General features: G+C 33.7%; 3 protein-coding genes across 3 annotated transcripts; all 3 read left to right on the top strand.

The window, feature by feature from the left end:
• The first annotated feature begins 2,848 nt into the window (after positions 1-2,848).
• Positions 2,849-3,799, top strand: LOC131952411 (ladderlectin). Its single transcript, XM_059315040.1, has 2 exons — positions 2,849-3,143; positions 3,363-3,799. The coding sequence occupies exons 1-2, from the start codon at positions 3,098-3,100 to the stop codon at positions 3,797-3,799; spliced, it is 483 nt and encodes a 160-aa protein (XP_059171023.1). The 5' UTR covers positions 2,849-3,097.
• Positions 3,800-5,313: 1,514 nt separating this feature from the next.
• LOC131952384 (collectin-12-like) lies at positions 5,314-6,222 on the top strand. Its single transcript, XM_059315011.1, has 2 exons — positions 5,314-5,385; positions 5,745-6,222. The coding sequence occupies exons 1-2, from the start codon at positions 5,340-5,342 to the stop codon at positions 6,176-6,178; spliced, it is 480 nt and encodes a 159-aa protein (XP_059170994.1). The 5' UTR covers positions 5,314-5,339; the 3' UTR covers positions 6,179-6,222.
• Positions 6,223-13,371: 7,149 nt separating this feature from the next.
• Positions 13,372-14,493, top strand: LOC131952387 (uncharacterized). Its single transcript, XM_059315013.1, has 2 exons — positions 13,372-13,483; positions 13,999-14,493. The coding sequence occupies exons 1-2, from the start codon at positions 13,438-13,440 to the stop codon at positions 14,430-14,432; spliced, it is 480 nt and encodes a 159-aa protein (XP_059170996.1). The 5' UTR covers positions 13,372-13,437; the 3' UTR covers positions 14,433-14,493.
• Positions 14,494-19,803: the final 5,310 nt, after the last annotated feature.

Raw genomic sequence — 19,803 nt, 5'->3', positions numbered from 1 at the left:
TCAGTGGGATTTATTTTTTTTTAATTTTAATTTTTCTTTTTTTTTTTTTTAGTTGTGATTAATTTTTCTTTTTTTTTTTTTTAGTTGTGAATGATAATGTTGCCTTTGCCTATTGGAATTTAGCGGGATACAGGGCAGGTGAAGTAGAGTTCACCTGTTTCTTTGTCCTCAGTATATAACGTGGATAGTGTGGTCAGAGCCATGCTCTTTTTAAAAGGTAAAACATGTTGTCTGAGACTTGGCGGAACACTGGGCAGGTTAAATAGTGTAGGGTCGGTGTAAAGTTCAACTGTGACGACAGCATATGAAGAGATAGTGTGGTCAGACCCACGCTCAGCCAAAATCTGTGTTTTCACAGACAAAAGCATGTCTGAGTTGGAAGGACACTGGGCAGGTGAAGTAGAGTTGACCTGTTTTTGTGACCTCAGCATATGAAAAGATCATGTTGTCAGACCCATGCTTAGACAAAGTCAGTGTTTTTAAAAGACAAAAACGTCTGAGGTGTGACGCCTTTTTGAATGTGGGAGTCTGGTTATTTTGTGATGAAAAGGTAACAGACGTAATGTCATTTATGGATGAACCCCTAAACTCACAGTTATCTAACTAGATAACGGGTAGTCTAGTGTATTACTAAAATTTCGATTCATTGTAAATATTCTGTAGGTCTCCGAAATCAAGTTTTATTGGACAGGAACGTGACTGATTAGTGGGACAAGATATTATGTAGGCCTACTACGACAAGAAATTATGTTCAGTAAGGTAATAAATGTTCGATAGATCAACAGACGTTTTTTTTTTCATAATAATTAAATATTTCTACGAACTGTGAGGTTGTGCCAATATCTCTAAACTATCCGGTTGTGCCAATATCTCTAAACTGTGCCGTTGTGCCAATATCTCTAATCTGTGTGGTTGTGCCAATGTCTCTAAACTGTTTGGTTGTGCCAATACCTCTAAACTGTGTGGTTGTGTCAACATCTCTAAACTGTTTGGTTGTGCCAATATCTTTAAACTATGCGGTTGTGCCAATATCTCTAAACTATGCGGTTGTGCCAATATCTCTAATCTGTGTGGTTGTGCCAATATCTCTAAACTGTTTGGTTGTGCCAATATCTCTAAACTGTTTGGTTGTGCCAATAGCTCTAAACTATGCGGTTGTGCCAATATCTCTAAACTATGCGGTTGTGCCAATATCTCTAAACTATGCGGTTGTGCCAATATCTCTAAACTGTGTGGTTGTGCCAACATCCCTAAACTGTTTAGTTGTGCCAACATCTCTAAACTGTGTGGCTGTGTCTTTATCTTTGTAATGTGTGTAATTATGTCAAGATATTTGGGTCTTTTTTACACCTTCATTTAATTTCATCCTTAAACAATTTTAATTAACTGAATTGAAATGCCCTGCATTAGAATCGGAGATGGTTATTTATAATTATCCAATTTAATTTTTAAGGATCTGGGTAACATAAAATTGCCAGTTGTCGTGGACTAATTAATAATTTAATTTAGTTTGCAATTGATTAAGACTAAACAAGTCAGCATACAAATCTGATAATAACCTATAAACCATCTAACATCAATTTGATGATTAACATTTCGGACCGATGAGCTTGGCAGTTAATTAAAAGGCATAATTGAAATTTTGTCAGATACATAATTATTGTCCTTATATATATATTTTTTCTTGTTAATTTTTTCCCGTGAGATCATTTGTCCTTGCGGTTATTTTTCATTATATATTTTGTCCTGATATATTATGCCGTGAGATCATTTATCCTTACAATGTTTTGTCCGTGAGATATTTTGTTTGAGCTATTTATAGTCTCCGATCGTTTGACCTGAAATGACTTGTCCTGCCACTTGTTTAAGCGTTTCGTCTCCGTCCCTGACTCTACATCGCATTAAAATCCTCCAACTGAAATTTTGAAAATTACCCGTGTCCCCCTAACAGTGGCGTAGCAACCCATTCCAGCGCAAACTATCAATTCAATGTTGCGCCTCCACCACCCCCTCCCCAAATTCAAACTTTGTTATTCATGTTGAATACCTCCTTTCCCCCCAATTCAACAAGAGGAACACAAAAACTGCAAAAAAAAAAAAAAATAGAATCCAATACAGATAGCACAAACACAACAAAACAAAACAAAAAACTAAATAAAAATGTAATATATCAAACGACGGGGCAGTCAATAAGCTAGAGCCAATGAAATGTTATGAAATGATCAATATTTTGTTGTTCCGCCGACCTCGTTTATTTTAGAACGGTGTGTAGGGGTGACAGTGTAAGTAGAATTTCTTACTGCTACTCTCTCGCTCCCAATTTTATCACTTTTACCCTATCTCCATATTAGAGAATAGTGTGAATGGGTTAACCTCTCTTTTATACGTTTATACTGATCAAAGCATTGCTCATTATTCAGGCCGAAGGAAACATATAATTAAGCATTACCATACCCCATATTACCAGCTAACAGACCCGTAATTTTTCAACTTTCGTTTTGATAATAAAAGTAATAAAATAACACTAACGCTGCCTTTACAAATAAGTGTATTACTTTAAATTCTATGTTGACAAGAACAAATCACAGGCGAAAGCATTAATTTAAATTTTGTGTAAAAACAACATCAACCTATGAGTGTAGGCTACTTAAAAGCGAAAACTGCAAAAAATGAAAAAAAAAAAAAGCTTATTTACGTCATTGTTGTAGGCCTCAAAGTAGAATACAGCGATGATGGTTGTCATGGAACTTGTATGCTTGTAGGGTCCCTGTATTAATTAATGCGTTAAATAAAGTCAAGACGTCAAAACTGAATAAAACGCACTTAGCAATGTGGAACACAAAAAGCATAGCGATGACTTCTTGAGTCAAACCAAGATATCACTGACCTTATAAGGCAATCCAGGCCTAAAATTGCCCCTTTATTTAGACTATTTTCTCAATAATGTTGAAATGACAATTTTTATTGCACCGGGAATGACATAAACATCAGATGCTCGCACACCTGTTGTATTTAATTTACAAGCATATCGTAAAACCCAGCCCACACGGCCATTAGGATACATCCTCTCGGCTGTTCCTGAAGAGATTCGACCAACATGTTGCTGTTCATCGCTCTGTTGCTTCACGTCTTCTCCGGCTTTGGTAAGTTCCACGTGTCGTAATGTTTTAGGACCTTCTACGGATTTGGTAAGTTCCACATGTCGTAATGTTTTAGGGCCTTTTCCAGCTTTAGTAAGTTCCACATGTCGTAATGTTTTAGGGCCTTCTCCGGTTTAATTTTTTTAAGTCTGTTAAAACATTAACGTTTTTCTTCGTTAGTCGTTTTTAAAGCCTTTATATAATTTTACTATTTTTCCACAGTTACTAGCAGTGCTTCTATAGATTGCCAAAGCAGTACTAATAATATGTTTGACCCCCCTGCTGATTACAACGGACACCGCTGTTATCAATCTACCTACTACTACCTAGACGCGCACCAAGCTGAAAGGATGTGTTTGTCTTGTGGCTGGTACCTGGCAGAAATCAACACCGAAGGTGAATTCAGGTTTCTGCAAAACCTGGCCAGGAATAAAAACACGGAAGGTCTGCTGCTTTCTGGAAATGATATGACCAAGGAGGGCTATTGGGTATTTCAGACCAGCATGGAACCTGTCAAATTTTTTGACTGGTCGACTGGAAATCCGTCCAACTACCAAGGTAAAGAACATTTTATGTCCATCCATCGAACGTACAACTACCAAATGAATGATGTGTCTTTTGAACCGCCAGGCAACTATAAGTTTTTGTGTGAAATGTAGATTAGGTCTGAATATGAGGTTGGCCGATGAGATTATAATATGACTTGTCAATGAATGAAAGTTTAAATTAAACATCTATATACTACTAAAACTCAAGTTTGTTTACATGTTTGAATATTTATTTTTTTGTTTTGTTTTTTTGTTTGTTTGTTTTTTTTTGTTTGTCTGGTCGATTATTGTGAATACTTCTACTCTATCTGGAGAGCTGTAAAATAGTATGTAGGTAGAGAATAATTTTTTATTGCAGATAGACTGTTAATTCCAAATTTATTTAAAGACGTTAATTAATTTATTGATTTATTCATAGGTAGATTAACCACATTTTTTTAAAAAGATTAGAAAAACCACTACACTCGACGGAAACAGTGACGTCACATGATGTGTTTATTTTTTTACATCAATAATGGCGGCCTATCGAAGAAGATTGTGTTCCCATTCCAATGTTTAACGCGTTCTAAAGCTAATTTTCCGTCGGCTTTAACTTTAACAATACGTCCGTTTGCTGTATTTATTACGTTCCAACACTTATAGCTATTTCAACTGCCTTTTTTATTTAGTTTTACGATAAATTTCTCTAGATCTACAATCTGTCCAAGAAAGTTATTTATAGATCTAGATCTAGAATCTAGATCTAGGTCAAATCAAAGATTTATTAATTATAAATACAATCCAAAAAAAACGAGACTTAAGCAAACAAGTCGTAGATCTAGAATATAGATAATTCTATCTAGATTTAGATAATAATGAGTTTCTATATACTAAAATATTTTAGACCTTTATTATTTTGTATAAATCTTTGTTTCGACTATGCTAATTTTGAAATGCTGGATCCGGGCCTATTTGCGTAGCTTAAACAATTAACACTGGGTTATATTGGCCAGATACTGAAGGCAACCTGGATGTAAAATATGCATTACGGTTTACTCAATGTATATTGATAAAATTGGCTGCAGAAGGGATAATCTCCAATGTGAAAAGAAATGACGCAAACAGCTGACGTTTGTGAGAGCATCTAACAAACATACCAGATCTTGGCCTTTACGTGTGGCTCAGTTTTGGAGCCCAGGAAATCCGCAGCCTTAAGCTGCATACATTCTGCACAGCACACAGGCAAATCTAGTAGCTTAATTTTTTGACACATCGACTATGTGAAGGAAGGGGATTTCATATGTTTATTATTATTAACATTTTCTCAGCAATTGTGTTATGGTAGCGCTGGTTTGATTCTTGGCCAACGAGTCTTTTAATTTTTATTTGACCAAAAGCTGTCTTGGCCAACTAGACTGTTTAATTCTGTTTGGTTAACACGTTTTTCCTGTCTAACCAATTTGTTTAATGTTCTGAAAATAATTTGTTTAATGTTCTGAAAATAAACGATTTTGAATTGGTTCTATTTGACTTTGTAATCACCAGATAAACAGCGGTTGCAGACATTAATTTATGCACAATGCTTAGTTAATTTCCTACAATACTATAAAATCTGGTGTACACAGCGATAAGGATAAAACCTCTCGGCTGTTCCTGAAGAGATTCGACCAACATGTTGCTGTTCATCGCTCTGTTGCTTCACGTCTTCTCCGGCTTTGGTAAGTTCCACATGTCGTAATGTATTGGGACCTCCGACTTTAGTAAGCTCAAGGTGTCATATTTTAGGCCCATTTCTGTTTTTTTAGTGCCACCTATCGCAATGCTGTAATGCAATTTCTAACTTTGTTAAGCTCTTTCTCTCATCCTTTGGAAAGTGGGAGGGGGAGATCATTCAGTCGTGTGATATTCGAGTTAAAAAGCGCCATTTTATATCCAAGCAACTCTAGTAGATTCCTCCCTTAAGGAAGGCTATTTACTCTTTATTTGAAAGTTACTTATAAATCACATTCATACATTCATTCAATCTACAATTATGATACCTTTTTATAACACGGTTGAGATAATGTTTCTTTTTTAGTTTCAAGCTGTGATTATGGGTATCCAACACCCATCGGTAATCTGTTTGAATCAGCTGCAACTTACAAGGGAAACAAGTATTATCTCTCCAAGTTTTACTACTCAAACGTGGATCAAGCTGAAAGTGTATGTTTGTCCTACGGCATGTACTTGGTAGAAATCAACGACGCAGGCGAATACAAGTTTGTCCAGGACATTGCCAGGAGAGCCAGGACTAGCGGTCTGCTGATTTCTGGAACTGACAAGGCCCAGGAAGGTACATGGATCTTCCAGTTCAGTAAGGAACCCGTCAAGTTTTTTGATTGGTATGGACCAAATCCCGACAACTATGGCCGTGGAGAAGATTATCTATCACTAAATAGTGCCTTCCAAATGAATGATTTCTCTTATCTGCAGCCTGGAACTTATAAGTTCCTGTGTGAAAAAAGTGGCTAATAAAAAAGTTTTGATCTGAAAATTTGGTTGTTTAAGTTAAATGAAAAAAGCTTGGCACTCATGATTGTTTTTGATTAAACAATGATTTAAAATCTTTCTGAATACTTTTCTTGACTTTTTGTTTTTAGTCTTGAGTAGTTGTTGTTGGGTGTTTCTTTTTCATTTTTTTTGTTGTTTTTTATTTTTAATACTGTTTAGCTTAATTTAAGTTTATCTTCTTTTTGGGTTGTTTATTTGTTAACAACGAGAAAAAACAAATGGGGGAGTAAACAAGAGACTAAAATGTATGGAAAAAAATATTGTTACATTGGTTAAAATGAATGGTTTAGAATCTAATATATAAAGCTCAAACGAATTCTCTGTCTCTGTATGTGTGTATTTGACGGACTGACCCGTGACACACATGCATGTAGTAAAAAAAACTTGAATTGATTCTCAAAGTGTATTATTCTTAAAGTGTTTGTCATCTAAATTAGTGATTTAAAAAAAAATTGTTAGTTTTGTAAAACAAGTTTCATTTTTCAAACTTATTATTTAATTAACGTCTTGTGGAATAAACAAACTCAAAGTATTAATTATCGTCCTAGATAGATCACAAAAAAAATATTTCTTCACTTTCAGGGGTTATAAGCGGTTTCTTTCTAATTTTTACAATTTAAGATCTTAAGCATTTAGAATACTTTTATCATGTTTTATCACAAGAAAGTACTTAACAGCAAAAACGGGTTGACAGCAATTTTGAATATTTCAATACTTTTAAAAATGCTAAGGCTTTTTAGCTATGCACTTATAGCAATCAAATTTAAATTGCTTATATTACAGTATATATTAAAACTTTTTGAAATAGTAAGAATTTTACAAAGTCTAAAATATCGTATCCTTTTTAGTATTCACAAGTTTCAAAATGTGCATATTAATTACCAAATACTTTTTTCTATGAAAGCAATAACAATTCCCTCTTGACAAAAGTTGTATTTTTGCATGAAGAAAACTTACTGAAAATATGGTTGGCTTTGTTTAATAAATTAAAAAAGTAGTAAGCTTTTAATTTTTAAAACCTGCGAACTGGGAAAAACAGCCAAAAGTATCGAAAAGTAGGTCACTAAAATACCATATCTGTTTAAACTGCGAATCCGATTGTAAACTTTGGGTGTTTCCGAGATGATAGAAATTAAGATTATCAAATAAAGGAGAAACCCAGCTTTCCAATGATGCCAGATACAATATGATGCCGGATGTAAAACTTTTCATAGGGATCTTGTAAGATTTGGAAAAATTGTTTTCTTTTAATTAATAGGGTCATAAAAATTGTAATTTAAACAAATAACTTTTATTTTCTTTATAGTTATTATTTTCTTATTACAAAAATTTGACAAAGTATCCCAAAGTGCAAGAACAAAATCATGAAACAGGAAATTTTGTGATGTTTTACCGCGCATAACCCCTTATATATATATATATATATATATATATATATATATATATATATATATATATATATATATATATATATATATATATATATATATATATATATATATATATATATATATATATATATATGTATATATATATATGTATATATATATATATATATATATATATATATATATATATATATATATATATATATATATATATAAATATGTATCTATATATATATATGTATATATATATATATATATATGTATCTAAATATATATATGTATATATATATATATATATATATATATATATATATATATATATATATATATATATATATATATATATATATATATATATATATATACATATCGATGGTCTCGGTCGCAAACCGTCTAACTCCGAAAATGTAAATTTTACAGGAGAGACAAAAAACTGATTATTTCCTTCTCGATCGTTCTAGTACTATTTTTTTTTAAAGATATCCCCGAAGAAACTCTCTACCGACTATACTGTAGCGTTTTAAAATGGGTTTTGTTGATATTTACAAAATTATAGCGGGTTTAAAAAGATAGACGGTTTGCTCGGTCTAAAATTCAAGGTGCAAACCGTCTATCTGTTCGCGCGCAGACTTAGCTGTTTTGAGCCGAGAATTTCGGTCTCAGCCGCGTTCGTTCGTTTTGTCCAATGAACGTGATTTAGTTATGTTTATGTTTTTAAGTTATAATTAACACTTCATAATATTTAGATTACAGTTTTGGGCTCATACTTTAATTATTTGAGTTTATTCTACATTATGGGGTCAGTTTAATTTTTAGTAGAGATGTTTTAGTATGGCTTTATCGCTTTCGACTGTATTCATTATGTCTGTATTTAGCACTAGACTTGTTAACTGTTGAATGTTATGCTTTATTTATTACATCTTTCTATTCTCACAGTTTATTTTACTAAATCTTGTGGGTGCTGGGTTTATAGAATGATAATAGTAAAAACAGAAACCTTATTGTCTGATATATTATGAATGAGACATAACATATTAATCACATTAATAATGACTTAACGTTTACTTACTTTACAAAAATGTAACACATAAAAATGTGTTTATTTTTAAAATTTATTCTTTGAATAAACGTCACATAAAGAAAAATTAAAATGGCAACATATTTTTAAAATCAGGGAAATCATCATAAAAAGGTGTGTTTATGACTTGCTTTTAGGTGCTTAAATATGACAGCTTTTATCTTTTTTATATATTATATATGTATATATATATATATATATATATATATATATATATATATATATATATATATATATATATATATTTATATTTATATATATATATATATATATATATATATATATATATATATATATATATATATATAGTCTTTTTCTCGCCTCTCCACTTAACCAGAAAACCGCAAGATTGGTGTTAGAAATGTTGGATTCTTAAAAGGAGTCGAAATGTTGCGACGTGTTGTATCGGCAATGTGTTCAAGGATGAGCCAAAATAAACACCCAAAATGGCGTCCTACCTCTACCATGCCACTTCCCTCTCCCCTTCACCCACAAGCTCATGTGTGATGTAACTTCTGTTGTAGTGTAAAAAGTTTAACACTAGAATGAGCACGCAATGAACCATGTAGAGACAAGTGGGAGTAATGCGGGTTGTTGATGACTGTCTACATGATGAGTCAAACAATATGCAAATAAGGTTGCACGTGCTTAAAACGTTAAATAAATGCAATAGAATTAAGTTAACCTTAGACAAGAGTGTAGCTCGATCTAGTTTGTTTTGAAGGACAACACGGGGCAGATGTCTTCAGAAAATATCAGGTTTTATTTTTTGTCGACTAAAGTTTCTGGTCTTTTTAATAAACGTATATTTTTCACTTCATGTTTGTCATTTATTATCCCATGCTCTGGATTTATTCAGAAAGAACAGCTTAATATGTGCGATCGTTCAAGTTTATTAAAAAAAACTGATCCCTTAAAGAAATCAAATTTTGAGACTTTTATAACACATTTAGAGAACAACGCTCCTACTCAAGTAAGACACTGTCACTTAATTTTATGTGTGAACTAGACGACCCAGTTTCTGGTTGGAAAACGGTATGCCTTTGGGAAAGTGACTTTCGAGCATTTGTCGCATTCGGGCAAGTGTTCATTCGGATTTATTTCGCTTTCGATCAAGTGTCCATTTGGGCATTTTTCGCATTAGAGCAAGAGTCTATTCCGGAAAACTGCCTTCGGGCAAACGGCCTTCGGGCAAGTGTCTTTCGGGAAAACATTCGATTTGATATATTTATTAGAGGGCTCCAATCCCAACATGTAGTCTGAGAGTAATTATTGTTTTGTTCCCCGCGTCTCCCCTTTGATCTACCAACCTCTAAAGTCGTTAATCAGGTGTGAATAATTAATCTTAAGACTAGAACTTACTGAACCATGCAGAGATAACGCATGGGTAATTCGCTATTTTGTTACATCAAAATAGGATGACTAAACAGACAAAAAATATGCTGAAGCATGCATACAACAGATGGTGTTCTTTAATTAATGAGACAGTGCAGGGTGTTCTCTGGCCCCTGTGAAAGTACGTGGTGTTTTTCTGGGTACGGAGAAAGTACATGGTGTTATTAGTTTACTAAGTAAATACATGGTGTTGTTTGTCATCGTGCTCAATATTTCAACGATATTCTGACGTTTTCGCCGTCTGGCACATTCCCACTTCAACATTAACGGGTGTAGAATGTATAATAATATCCTTCTGGATTCATAATAAAATAAATATAAAAATCTTTATAATAGCAAGCTTCAAAATGCACTGAAGTAAGAAAATAAACCCTCCATTCATCTCCAGTAACATTGCAAGAATTTATATGGTTTTAATCTTATTATCAATTTCGTTAGTCAATAAAAATACATTTGAAATTTATTAGATTCAATAATAAAATGAGAGATAAAAATAGTAAACAATAGCTATAGCTCAATTAGCAAACTGACGACAGTGACCTGTTTTTGAAGGCTGGTTAATTTCTCGCACGATAGTCTCATTGTGGGCCAAGAAAGAACAAAAAAATCGCTTGTAGTACTTGCAGCTACTGATCGGGTTTTAAAGCAAATATTTTCGCCGTAGACCTTTGGTGCTAAACTTCATTTACAACGTATTGGTAACAACTGAATAAAAAAATCTTCGCAATAATACGTTTTTAAAAACACTGAAACAGTTTTTTTTTTAAAAAGTGACTTCTTTAATAAAAGCTTTCGTCTCTAAATATATCTGATTCGCTGATAGAGGAACCGAATGTCTGACTGAAATTAACGAAAATGTTCGATCCCTATAAGAAGTCAAAATGTGTCAAAGTGTTGTGACGACACAATGTTCTCTAATGAGCCAAAGTAAACAACAAGAGAAGAAGAATTTTAAAATGTTACTTTAGACAAAATTCATCAAACCCTACATGGCGTCTGTGTGCGGGTCTGTTCTAATATTTTCACTGCCCATTTCACCAGCGAGCTCATGTGTGATGTAGCTACTGGTGTGGAATTGCAAATTTAACGCTCCGAGGCGCACGCAGCAATCCATGTAGAAGTTGTGGGGGAGCAATGCAGGAAGTTGAAGCCTGTCTACATGATGAGTCAAACAAAAATGCAAATAAGGTTGCACGTGCTAAAAGCGCTCAGTTAATAAAGACACAAAAATTTAATTTAACTTAGAATAAAGTGTCATGGATATAGGCCTACTTTGTTTAAAGGACAACATGGACAGAAGTCCTCAGCAAAATGTGTGATTCTTTCAAATATTTTTTTCTTTCTGTTTGTAGTTTATTGTCCGTCCCAATACACTGGGGAGAATATATAACACAAATAATAATTTATGTTTTAAAAAATACGGATACTTTTAAAAAAATTATAATTTTGCATTTCTCACCAATTTCAAAGATCAAAGCTTTTATTTAAGGAAGCCAGTATCTTTTTTTACTTTGTTACTGTCATTTTAGTGTCAAAATTGTGTTTTCATTTCTAAATAGGGATGTTGGGTGTGGGAGGCGTGGACTGGATAGTATTTATTTTAAAAACTAATTAACTGAGTTAGAAAGTAACTTAAATATAAACTAAATCTAGTAACCTTCAATTGATTTTAATATAATTCAAATAAAAGTGAAGATTTCGAATAAAAATGAACCCAAAAATATAAACTTATAATAAATTAGGTTTCACAAAATGGACGACCTTTTAAGCTTGTAAACCTCTGTCACTGAAAAAAATAGGCTGTTTTTATCTATTAGTTTTTATATGCAAAAAACATTTTATATTTACAAAATAACATTTTATATTTACAAAATAATATTTTGTAAAATTTACTAAAATAATAATTTTTACTATGATTTTTTGGTTAATGATTTTTCTCAAACAAAAGTGTAACTATGCAAAAACTATCGGAATAAAGATTAAATGTATTCTACGAAAATTTAGTCGCGGTCTAAATTAGATATTTAGAGCCCCGGCAGATGTTCATCTTATACGAGAAAAAAGGAACATGACAAATAACATCGTCAAAACACACCCGGAAAAAGATTTAAATGGACTGATTGATGACAAATGTAAAGTGTAAATAAGACAATCGCATAGAGTGAAGTATAAGCTTAGTTTATCACGGCCAGTGAATAGAATAGGGGATATTTACTGTATGCAAAAAAGCTTCGTGGGATGGGAGCTTCAAGAATATATATATATATATATATATATATATATATATATATATATATATATATATATATATATATATATATATATATATATATATATATACTAAAAATTTTATTTTTATACAAAAACCTCTTACATTTTAAAATAAATTAATTTTATACTGATGGTTAAGGTAAATTTTGTCAATAGTTTACAGTACATGAAACTATATCACAGGGTTTTTTTTTAATAGCCCAGTATAAGTAACCAGAGAACACAAAATTCTATCTCAGTGATCAGTGAACACCATGTGTCTCTTTTTCAAGCACATGTCAGCAAATTTTTCATTTGTGTGCAGTCATCTGGTAGAGATATATCGAAATGCCGCTTTACCCATGCGTTATCTCTGCATGGTTCAGTAAGTTCTAGTCTTCAGGTTAATCGTTCAAACCAGACTAACGGATTTAGAGGTTGGTGTATTGACGGCGGGGGAGGGGGGGGGAGGTGGTGAGAAGAATGGGCGAATTGAGACACCATTTTGGGTTTGATCACTGTGCTAAGTACATCAACACAAGATAAGAAAATATTCCCCATCTCTCAATAATACTTGGCCTCCCCAAACGCTTTCTTTCAAATTAAAACTTTTTAGAATCTAGTAACTGTATTTTACGACCATACACATTTTAAAATTCTATTTGTTTAACTTTATTGATTGGCTACTGTTTCTGTTCAATGATCTAAGATCATACGTTATAATCTTATATAAAAATATGCTGGTCAGAAGAAATTAAGCCCAATAGTTATAGGGATAATAAAGCATAACAGACCTCTGTCAGTTTTATTTTCTCAATTATTTTCGTGGCCAATTAGTCTTTGCAATATTGTTTTGGCAAAACGCTCGCTTGGCCAACTAGAATATTTAATTCTGTTTGGTTAACACATTTTCCTTGGCCAAGTAAATTGTTTTAATGTGCTGCATATAAACGATTTTTAGTTGGTTTTATTTTAATTTGAAATTACCAGATAAACATCGGTTGCAGACACGCAAACTGCATAATTAATTTACAGTTTTACTATAAAACCAGGCCCACACAGCCATTAGGATACATCCTCTCGGCTGTTCCTGAAGAGATTCGACCAAAATGTTGCTGTTCATCGCTCTGTTGCTTCACGCCTTCTCTGGCTTTGGTAAGTTCCAGTTGTCGTTGTGTTTTAGGGCTTTCTCCGGCTTTAATAAGTTCCCCATGTCGTAATGTTTTATGGTCTTCTCCGGCCTTGGTAAGTTCCAGATGTCGTAATGTTTTAGGGTTTTCTCTGGCTTTGGTAAGTTCCAAAGGTCGTAATGTTTTAGAGCCTTCTCCGATTTTGGTAAGTTCCACATGTGGTAATGTTTTAGGGCCTTCTCTGATTTTGGTAAGTTCCACATGTGGTAATGTTCTCTGACAAAAACCACAAGCTTAGCACTCTTTCCTTCCCTCTCTACATCTAATTAAATCGTATTGTTTAAGAGGTAGGCACCTATATTTAGATCGCTGGACAGTCGGGTTATAATTACTGTCCAGCACTCACAGTTTCTCTCACATTTATTTTCTATGCTTAAATTTACTTTTATAAATAAAAACAGTTCAAATTCTTAAAATTTATTTTTATTTCATTTCATACCTCTTAAATAACTTTGTCATATTTTTTTCTCACTTTTCAAGTTTTCAGTTGTGATTATGGGTACCCAACACCCATCGGTAATCTGTTTGAATCAGCTGAAAAGTACAATGGAAACAAGTATTATCTCTCCAAGTTTTACTACTCAAACGTGGATCAAGCTGAAAGTGTATGTTTGTCCTACGGCATGTACTTGGTAGAAATCAACGACGCAGGCGAATACAAGTTTGTCCAGGACATTGCAAGGAAAGCAAAACTTGACGGTCTGCTGATTTCTGGAACTGACAAGGCCCAGGAAGGTACATGGATCTTCCAGTTCAGTAAGGAACCGGTCAAGTTTCTTGATTGGCATGCACCGAATCCCGACAACTATCTGGGTGGAGAAGATTATCTAACCCTAAATAGTGCCTTCCGAATGAATGATTATTCTTATCTGCAGCCCGGAACTTATAAGTTCCTGTGTGAAAAAAGTGGCTGATAAATAAGATTTGGTCTGAAAATTTAGTTGTTCAAGTTAAATGAAAAAAGATTGTCATTCATGATTGTTTTTGATTAAACAATGATTTAAAATCTTTCTGAATACTTTTCTTGACTTCTTGTTTTTAGTCTTGAGTAGTTGTTGGGTGTTTCTTTTTCATTTTTGTTGTTGTTTTTTATTTTTAATTATGTTTAGCTTAAGTTTATCTTCTTTTTTGGGTTGTTTATTTTTCAACAATGAGAACAAAACAAATGTGAGAGTGAGAAAGAGACTTAAATGTATGGAAAAAATCATTATTACATTTGTTAAAAATAATGGTTTAGAATCTAACATATAAAGCTCAAACGAATTCTCTGTCTCTGTATGTGTGTATATGGCGGACTAACCAGTGGTACACATGCATATAGTAAAAAAAAAACTTGACTTGCACTTTATAGTGTAAAATTCTTAAAGTGTTAGTCAACTTAATTACTGATTTTAAAAAAAATTAATATTATTAGTTTTGTAAAGTAAAGTTTCCCTTTCAAACCTGATCGTCTATTGGGCAAGTGAAGTAGAGTTCACTTGTTTCTGTGACCTTGGCATATGAAGAGATAGTGTGGTCAGCACTATGCCCAGCCGCCTTTACTTTCCCTAACGTGAGTTAGGTACCCATCAGAGTTGGGTGGACTCAGGGACGGTCTACTGACTTGAACCCGGATTCGAACTCGAGACTTACGGGTTAGCAGTCCAGCTCTCTACCGCTAGATCTAACTACCGTCCGGGCAGTGCAAGCCCGGCTAAACCCAGACTGGTTAACAACCTTAACCTTAGTCTAAATTAAACAAAAAACTTTAACAATTTAATAAAATTTATTGTGCAAATGGAACCAATTATATTATAATGTAAATGAAAAAAAAGATTTAAAAAAAACTACATACACAAAAAAACAAAACTTGATACACGGCTAGACAAAACAGACTTTAACGTAAGACAACAAACTTTTTTAACCAACAAAAAGAATACACCACGTGTGTAACAGACATGCCGATGCAAACTATCTCGTTTTAGACAAAAAAGAAATAAAACGAGAACACATCGGCATTCGCATTCATACAAATCATATAAAGATAAAATATAAAAAAAATCAAATACCTCCAACGCACGAAGTGCGACCACAGACAACTGACTTTACCTACATTCTTGCGGTCAAAAAGTAAGAAATGACCCGAGCCACTGTCCAGTGGACCATCCACGCACAGATTTGCACACAATTAAAATAATAGAAAATAAGTAATCCATTCACCCGCTCACATTCACCCCTGTTTTAAAACTTACAGTCCCTGTAAGCAAAAAAATGCATCCAATAAACTTAATAAAACAGATTCACCCTATTTCTTACATCAAGCCTATAAGCTTGAATGCAAGAAAAAAACAATTTCACAATAAGACATAATCTAGTGTCATTGCTCCTAAAAATAAATTCTGACATTGTACTAGAGGCACCAAGATAATGTTCCCTACACTGAGGGCTGTAGCCGCGCTGAGTTAGCGACGGGAGGGGGGGTCCGTCTAGACCCGCCGGCTACTAATGGCACACGTTGCTGAGTGCACAGCTGCCTGGCCATACCAGCCACCTCGGCCCACTGTACCACACACCGTTCTGGCTTCAGCGTAAGACCACCGGTAAAGCGTCCGCTTAGTTGGTCAAGATATGACGCAACCGTCTTGCACTACTGGCTCTCGTGCTGTTGCCCGCCTCCATGACCGTGTGTCCGACTCGACACACCTGTGGGGCGGGTGTCCAGTAGCCCTCTTTGTGGGTCAAGGGGTGTTCGCTGTAGGCCTTTCGCTGATAGGTCTGCCTCACACACCAGATCACGCGCCACACACCGCGCCTTGTCCCGCCTAGCACACTGGAGGCTCACCAAGGCACGTGTCTCCGCCAACCAGACTGGGTGTTTAAACAACAAACAATCCCTACACTAACATAAACTAAACACATATGGTTCCAATCAAAAACAAAAATTTAACTAAGCTACACCTAGCCCTATCAACAAAAAAAAATTTAACTAGACTAAAGCACTGACCCCACTCGTGCTACCAATTTGTAAGCCCTGCTAGGGGGGGGGGGATACTTAAAAATCTACCCTTTTGGGCTTATCTATTACTGTCCGGTCAGTGCAAGGATTGTAGGAAAAAAAGTCACAGGAAAAAAAACACAGAAAAAAAACACAGAAAAAAAGTCACAGGAAAAAAAGTCACAGAAAAAAAAGTCTCAAATATATATTTGCATGATATTTGTTAATACTTTTATGTATTAAATATTTAGAGAGTGCAAATTAACTTAGGATCAATTAAATGTAATGTAGTATGTGTAGGCTGTATACGCATAGGAATTTTTATAATTCATCTAAAAATATTTATTATGAAGTATGTAGATTGTAATTATTTTAAACTTAAGATTAGTAGCATTTAATAGAATGCCAATTAAATACCAATATTAAATTACCGTGAAATGGTAAGTTCATCTGACTTGCTGCCCTCAACAATAGTTATGTTTAGTTCAACCACCTTTACTGCCCACATTTATCACGCTCATTACATAACAAAACTTAGGATCAAAACAGAAAGCCGACAAGGTTCAAAGGCTACCATTGACGCGTAACGTCAACAACACAAAATATGTTCGGACAATGCCTACTGAGGAGAGGCCGACCAGAGAATAGCCTACGGCTAAATGTGCCTAAATTTCTTTTATATGTAACTTTTCTACCGCGTATTTAACTAAATACGTAACAAAAGTTGAGATTGTTCATCATTGTTGTGTAAATTATCTTATCTTAGAGTATTTTCACTACAATTGTTATAAACCATAAAGCTTTTAACGTTAATAAATAATTTATGCTATCAAAAAATACAACCCACAACAATAAACATACAGAATTTTACAATTCTAAACAAATTAATACAAATATTTCTACAGAGATTTTTGTGACTTTTTTTCTGTGACTTTTTTACGATAAAATCTTTCCACTGTGACTTTTTTCTGTGACTTTTTTCTGTGTTTTTTGTTTTACAAAATAACAAATTCATTATAGAACCAATCTTCATACACAAGGAGCAGCACGAAGCCATTGGTCTACCTATACAACATCCATATTGCTAACATTGAAGTTAACACACTCCGCTAGGGTCCCAATGAAGGTAGACACCAAGAAAGCGATACTCAACATGACGTTGCACGAAACAGCACACACAATAATTTTAAACAACCTAAAAGTTGAGACAAACTAAAATATACTCATTACTGTCTAAAACAACCGACTATTACTAAGCCATAATAAAGTAAAACAACCAAGTAAATGCACACACGCATTCGCACCAGTTTAGGAAACCCTCCTAAACATAACGACCTAAACCACGTGGTCTAAAACACAAGCCAAGGGTTTAGAAAATACCAAAATACATTTTAAACCAGCAAAAAGAATACACCACGTGTGTAACAGACATGCCGATGCAAACCATCTCGTTTTAGACGAAAAAGAAATAAAACGAGAACACATCAGCAGTCGCATTCATACAAGTCACATAAAGATAAAATATAAACAAACAAATACCTCCAACGCACGAAGTGCGACCACAGACAACTGACTTAACCTACATTCTTGCGGTCAAAAAGAAAGAAATTATCCGAGCGGTCAGCTCTTATACTGACCACTTCGGGCGGAAGGAGAAACCCCGTTGCCGCTGTCCAGTGGACCATCCACGCACAGATTCGCACACAATAAAATAATACAAAATAAATAATCCATTCACCCGCTCACATAAAATACTGAAACAATTTTTTTTAAAAACGTGACTTCTTTAATAAAAGCTTTCGTCGCTAAATATATCTGATTCGCTGATAGAGGAAGCGAATGTCTGACTGAAATTAACAGGTCTACGTGCTACAAGGGTGAAAAATGTTCATTCCCTATAAGGAGTCAAACTGTGTCAAAGTGTTGTGAAGGCACAATGTTCAACGACGAGCCAAAGTAAGCAAGAGAAGAAGAATTTTAAAATGTTACTTTAGATAAAAATCATCGTAAAGTCAAACTCTAGATGACGTCTGTGTGCGGGTCTGTTCTAATATTGTCACTGCCCATTTCACCAGCGAGCTCATGTGTGATGTAACTACTGGTGTGGAATTACACGTTTAACGCTCCGCGGCGCACGCAGCAATCCATTTAGAAGTTGTGGGGGAACAATGCAGGAAGTTGAAGCCTGTCTTGATGAGTCAAACAAAATGCAAATAAGGTTGCACGTGTTAAAAGCGCTCAGTTAATAAAGACACAAAAATTTAATTTACCTTAGAAAAAAAGTGTCATGGATATAGACCTAATTTGTTTAAACGAAAACATGGACAGAAGTCCTCAGAAAAATGTGTGATCCTTTCAAATAATTTTTTTTCTTTCTGTTTGTAGTTTATTGTCCGATATACTGGGAAGAACAATATAATACAAATATCCACTCTTGTTTTATAAAATACTGATACTTTAAAAAAAATATATTTGCATTTCTCAACAATTTCAAAGATCAATGCTTTTATTAAATAAAGCTAGTATTTTGTTTTACTTTGTTACTGTCATTTTAGTGTCGAAATTGTGTTTTCATTTCTAAAATGGGATGTTGGGGGTGGTAGGGGTGGAGTGAATAGCATTTATGTTAAAAACTAATTAACTGAGTTAGAAAGTAACTTAAAGACAAAATAAATCGAATAACCTTCAATTGATTTTAATAAAATAAAAGTGAAAAATTCGAATAAAATTGAACCCAAAAATATAAACTCATAATCAATTAGGTTTCACAAAATGGACGACCTTTTAGGCTTGTAAACCTCTTTCATTAAAATATAATAGGTTGTTTTTATCTGTTTTTATCTATAAGTTTTTATATGCAAAAAATAATATGTTTTAACATTTTATATCAACAAAATAATATTTTGTAAAATTTATTAAAATAATGATTTTTACTACGATTTTCGGTTAATGATTTTTTCAAACAAAAGTGTAGCTATACAACAACTATGGGCCTAAAGATTGAATGTATTCTACGCAAATTTAGACTCGGTCTAAATTAGATATTTAGAGGCCCGGCAGATTTTCATCTTATACGAGAAAAAGGACAATGACAAGGAACATGACAAATAACATCGTCAAAACACACCCGGAAAAAGAATTAAATGGACTGATCGATGACAAGATGGAACTTCTTAGAATAAACCGGGAGTTTTCTCCCCTAAACTTTCTCGAATATTCTAATATAACACTACGCTGGATGGCAACTCGGGACATAGACAATATTTTTAAACCATTTTTAATTACTTAAACTTTTTATAATAGAATAGAAT

The sequence above is a fragment of the Physella acuta genome, unplaced genomic scaffold, assembly GCF_028476545.2.
Source record: "Physella acuta isolate Inbredline_101_S28 unplaced genomic scaffold, ASM2847654v3 ptg000872l, whole genome shotgun sequence".
Classification (NCBI taxonomy): Eukaryota; Metazoa; Mollusca; class Gastropoda; family Physidae; genus Physella; species Physella acuta.
Note: the sequence above shows the minus strand (reverse complement) of the source record. Positions and strands in the feature narration are given on the sequence as shown.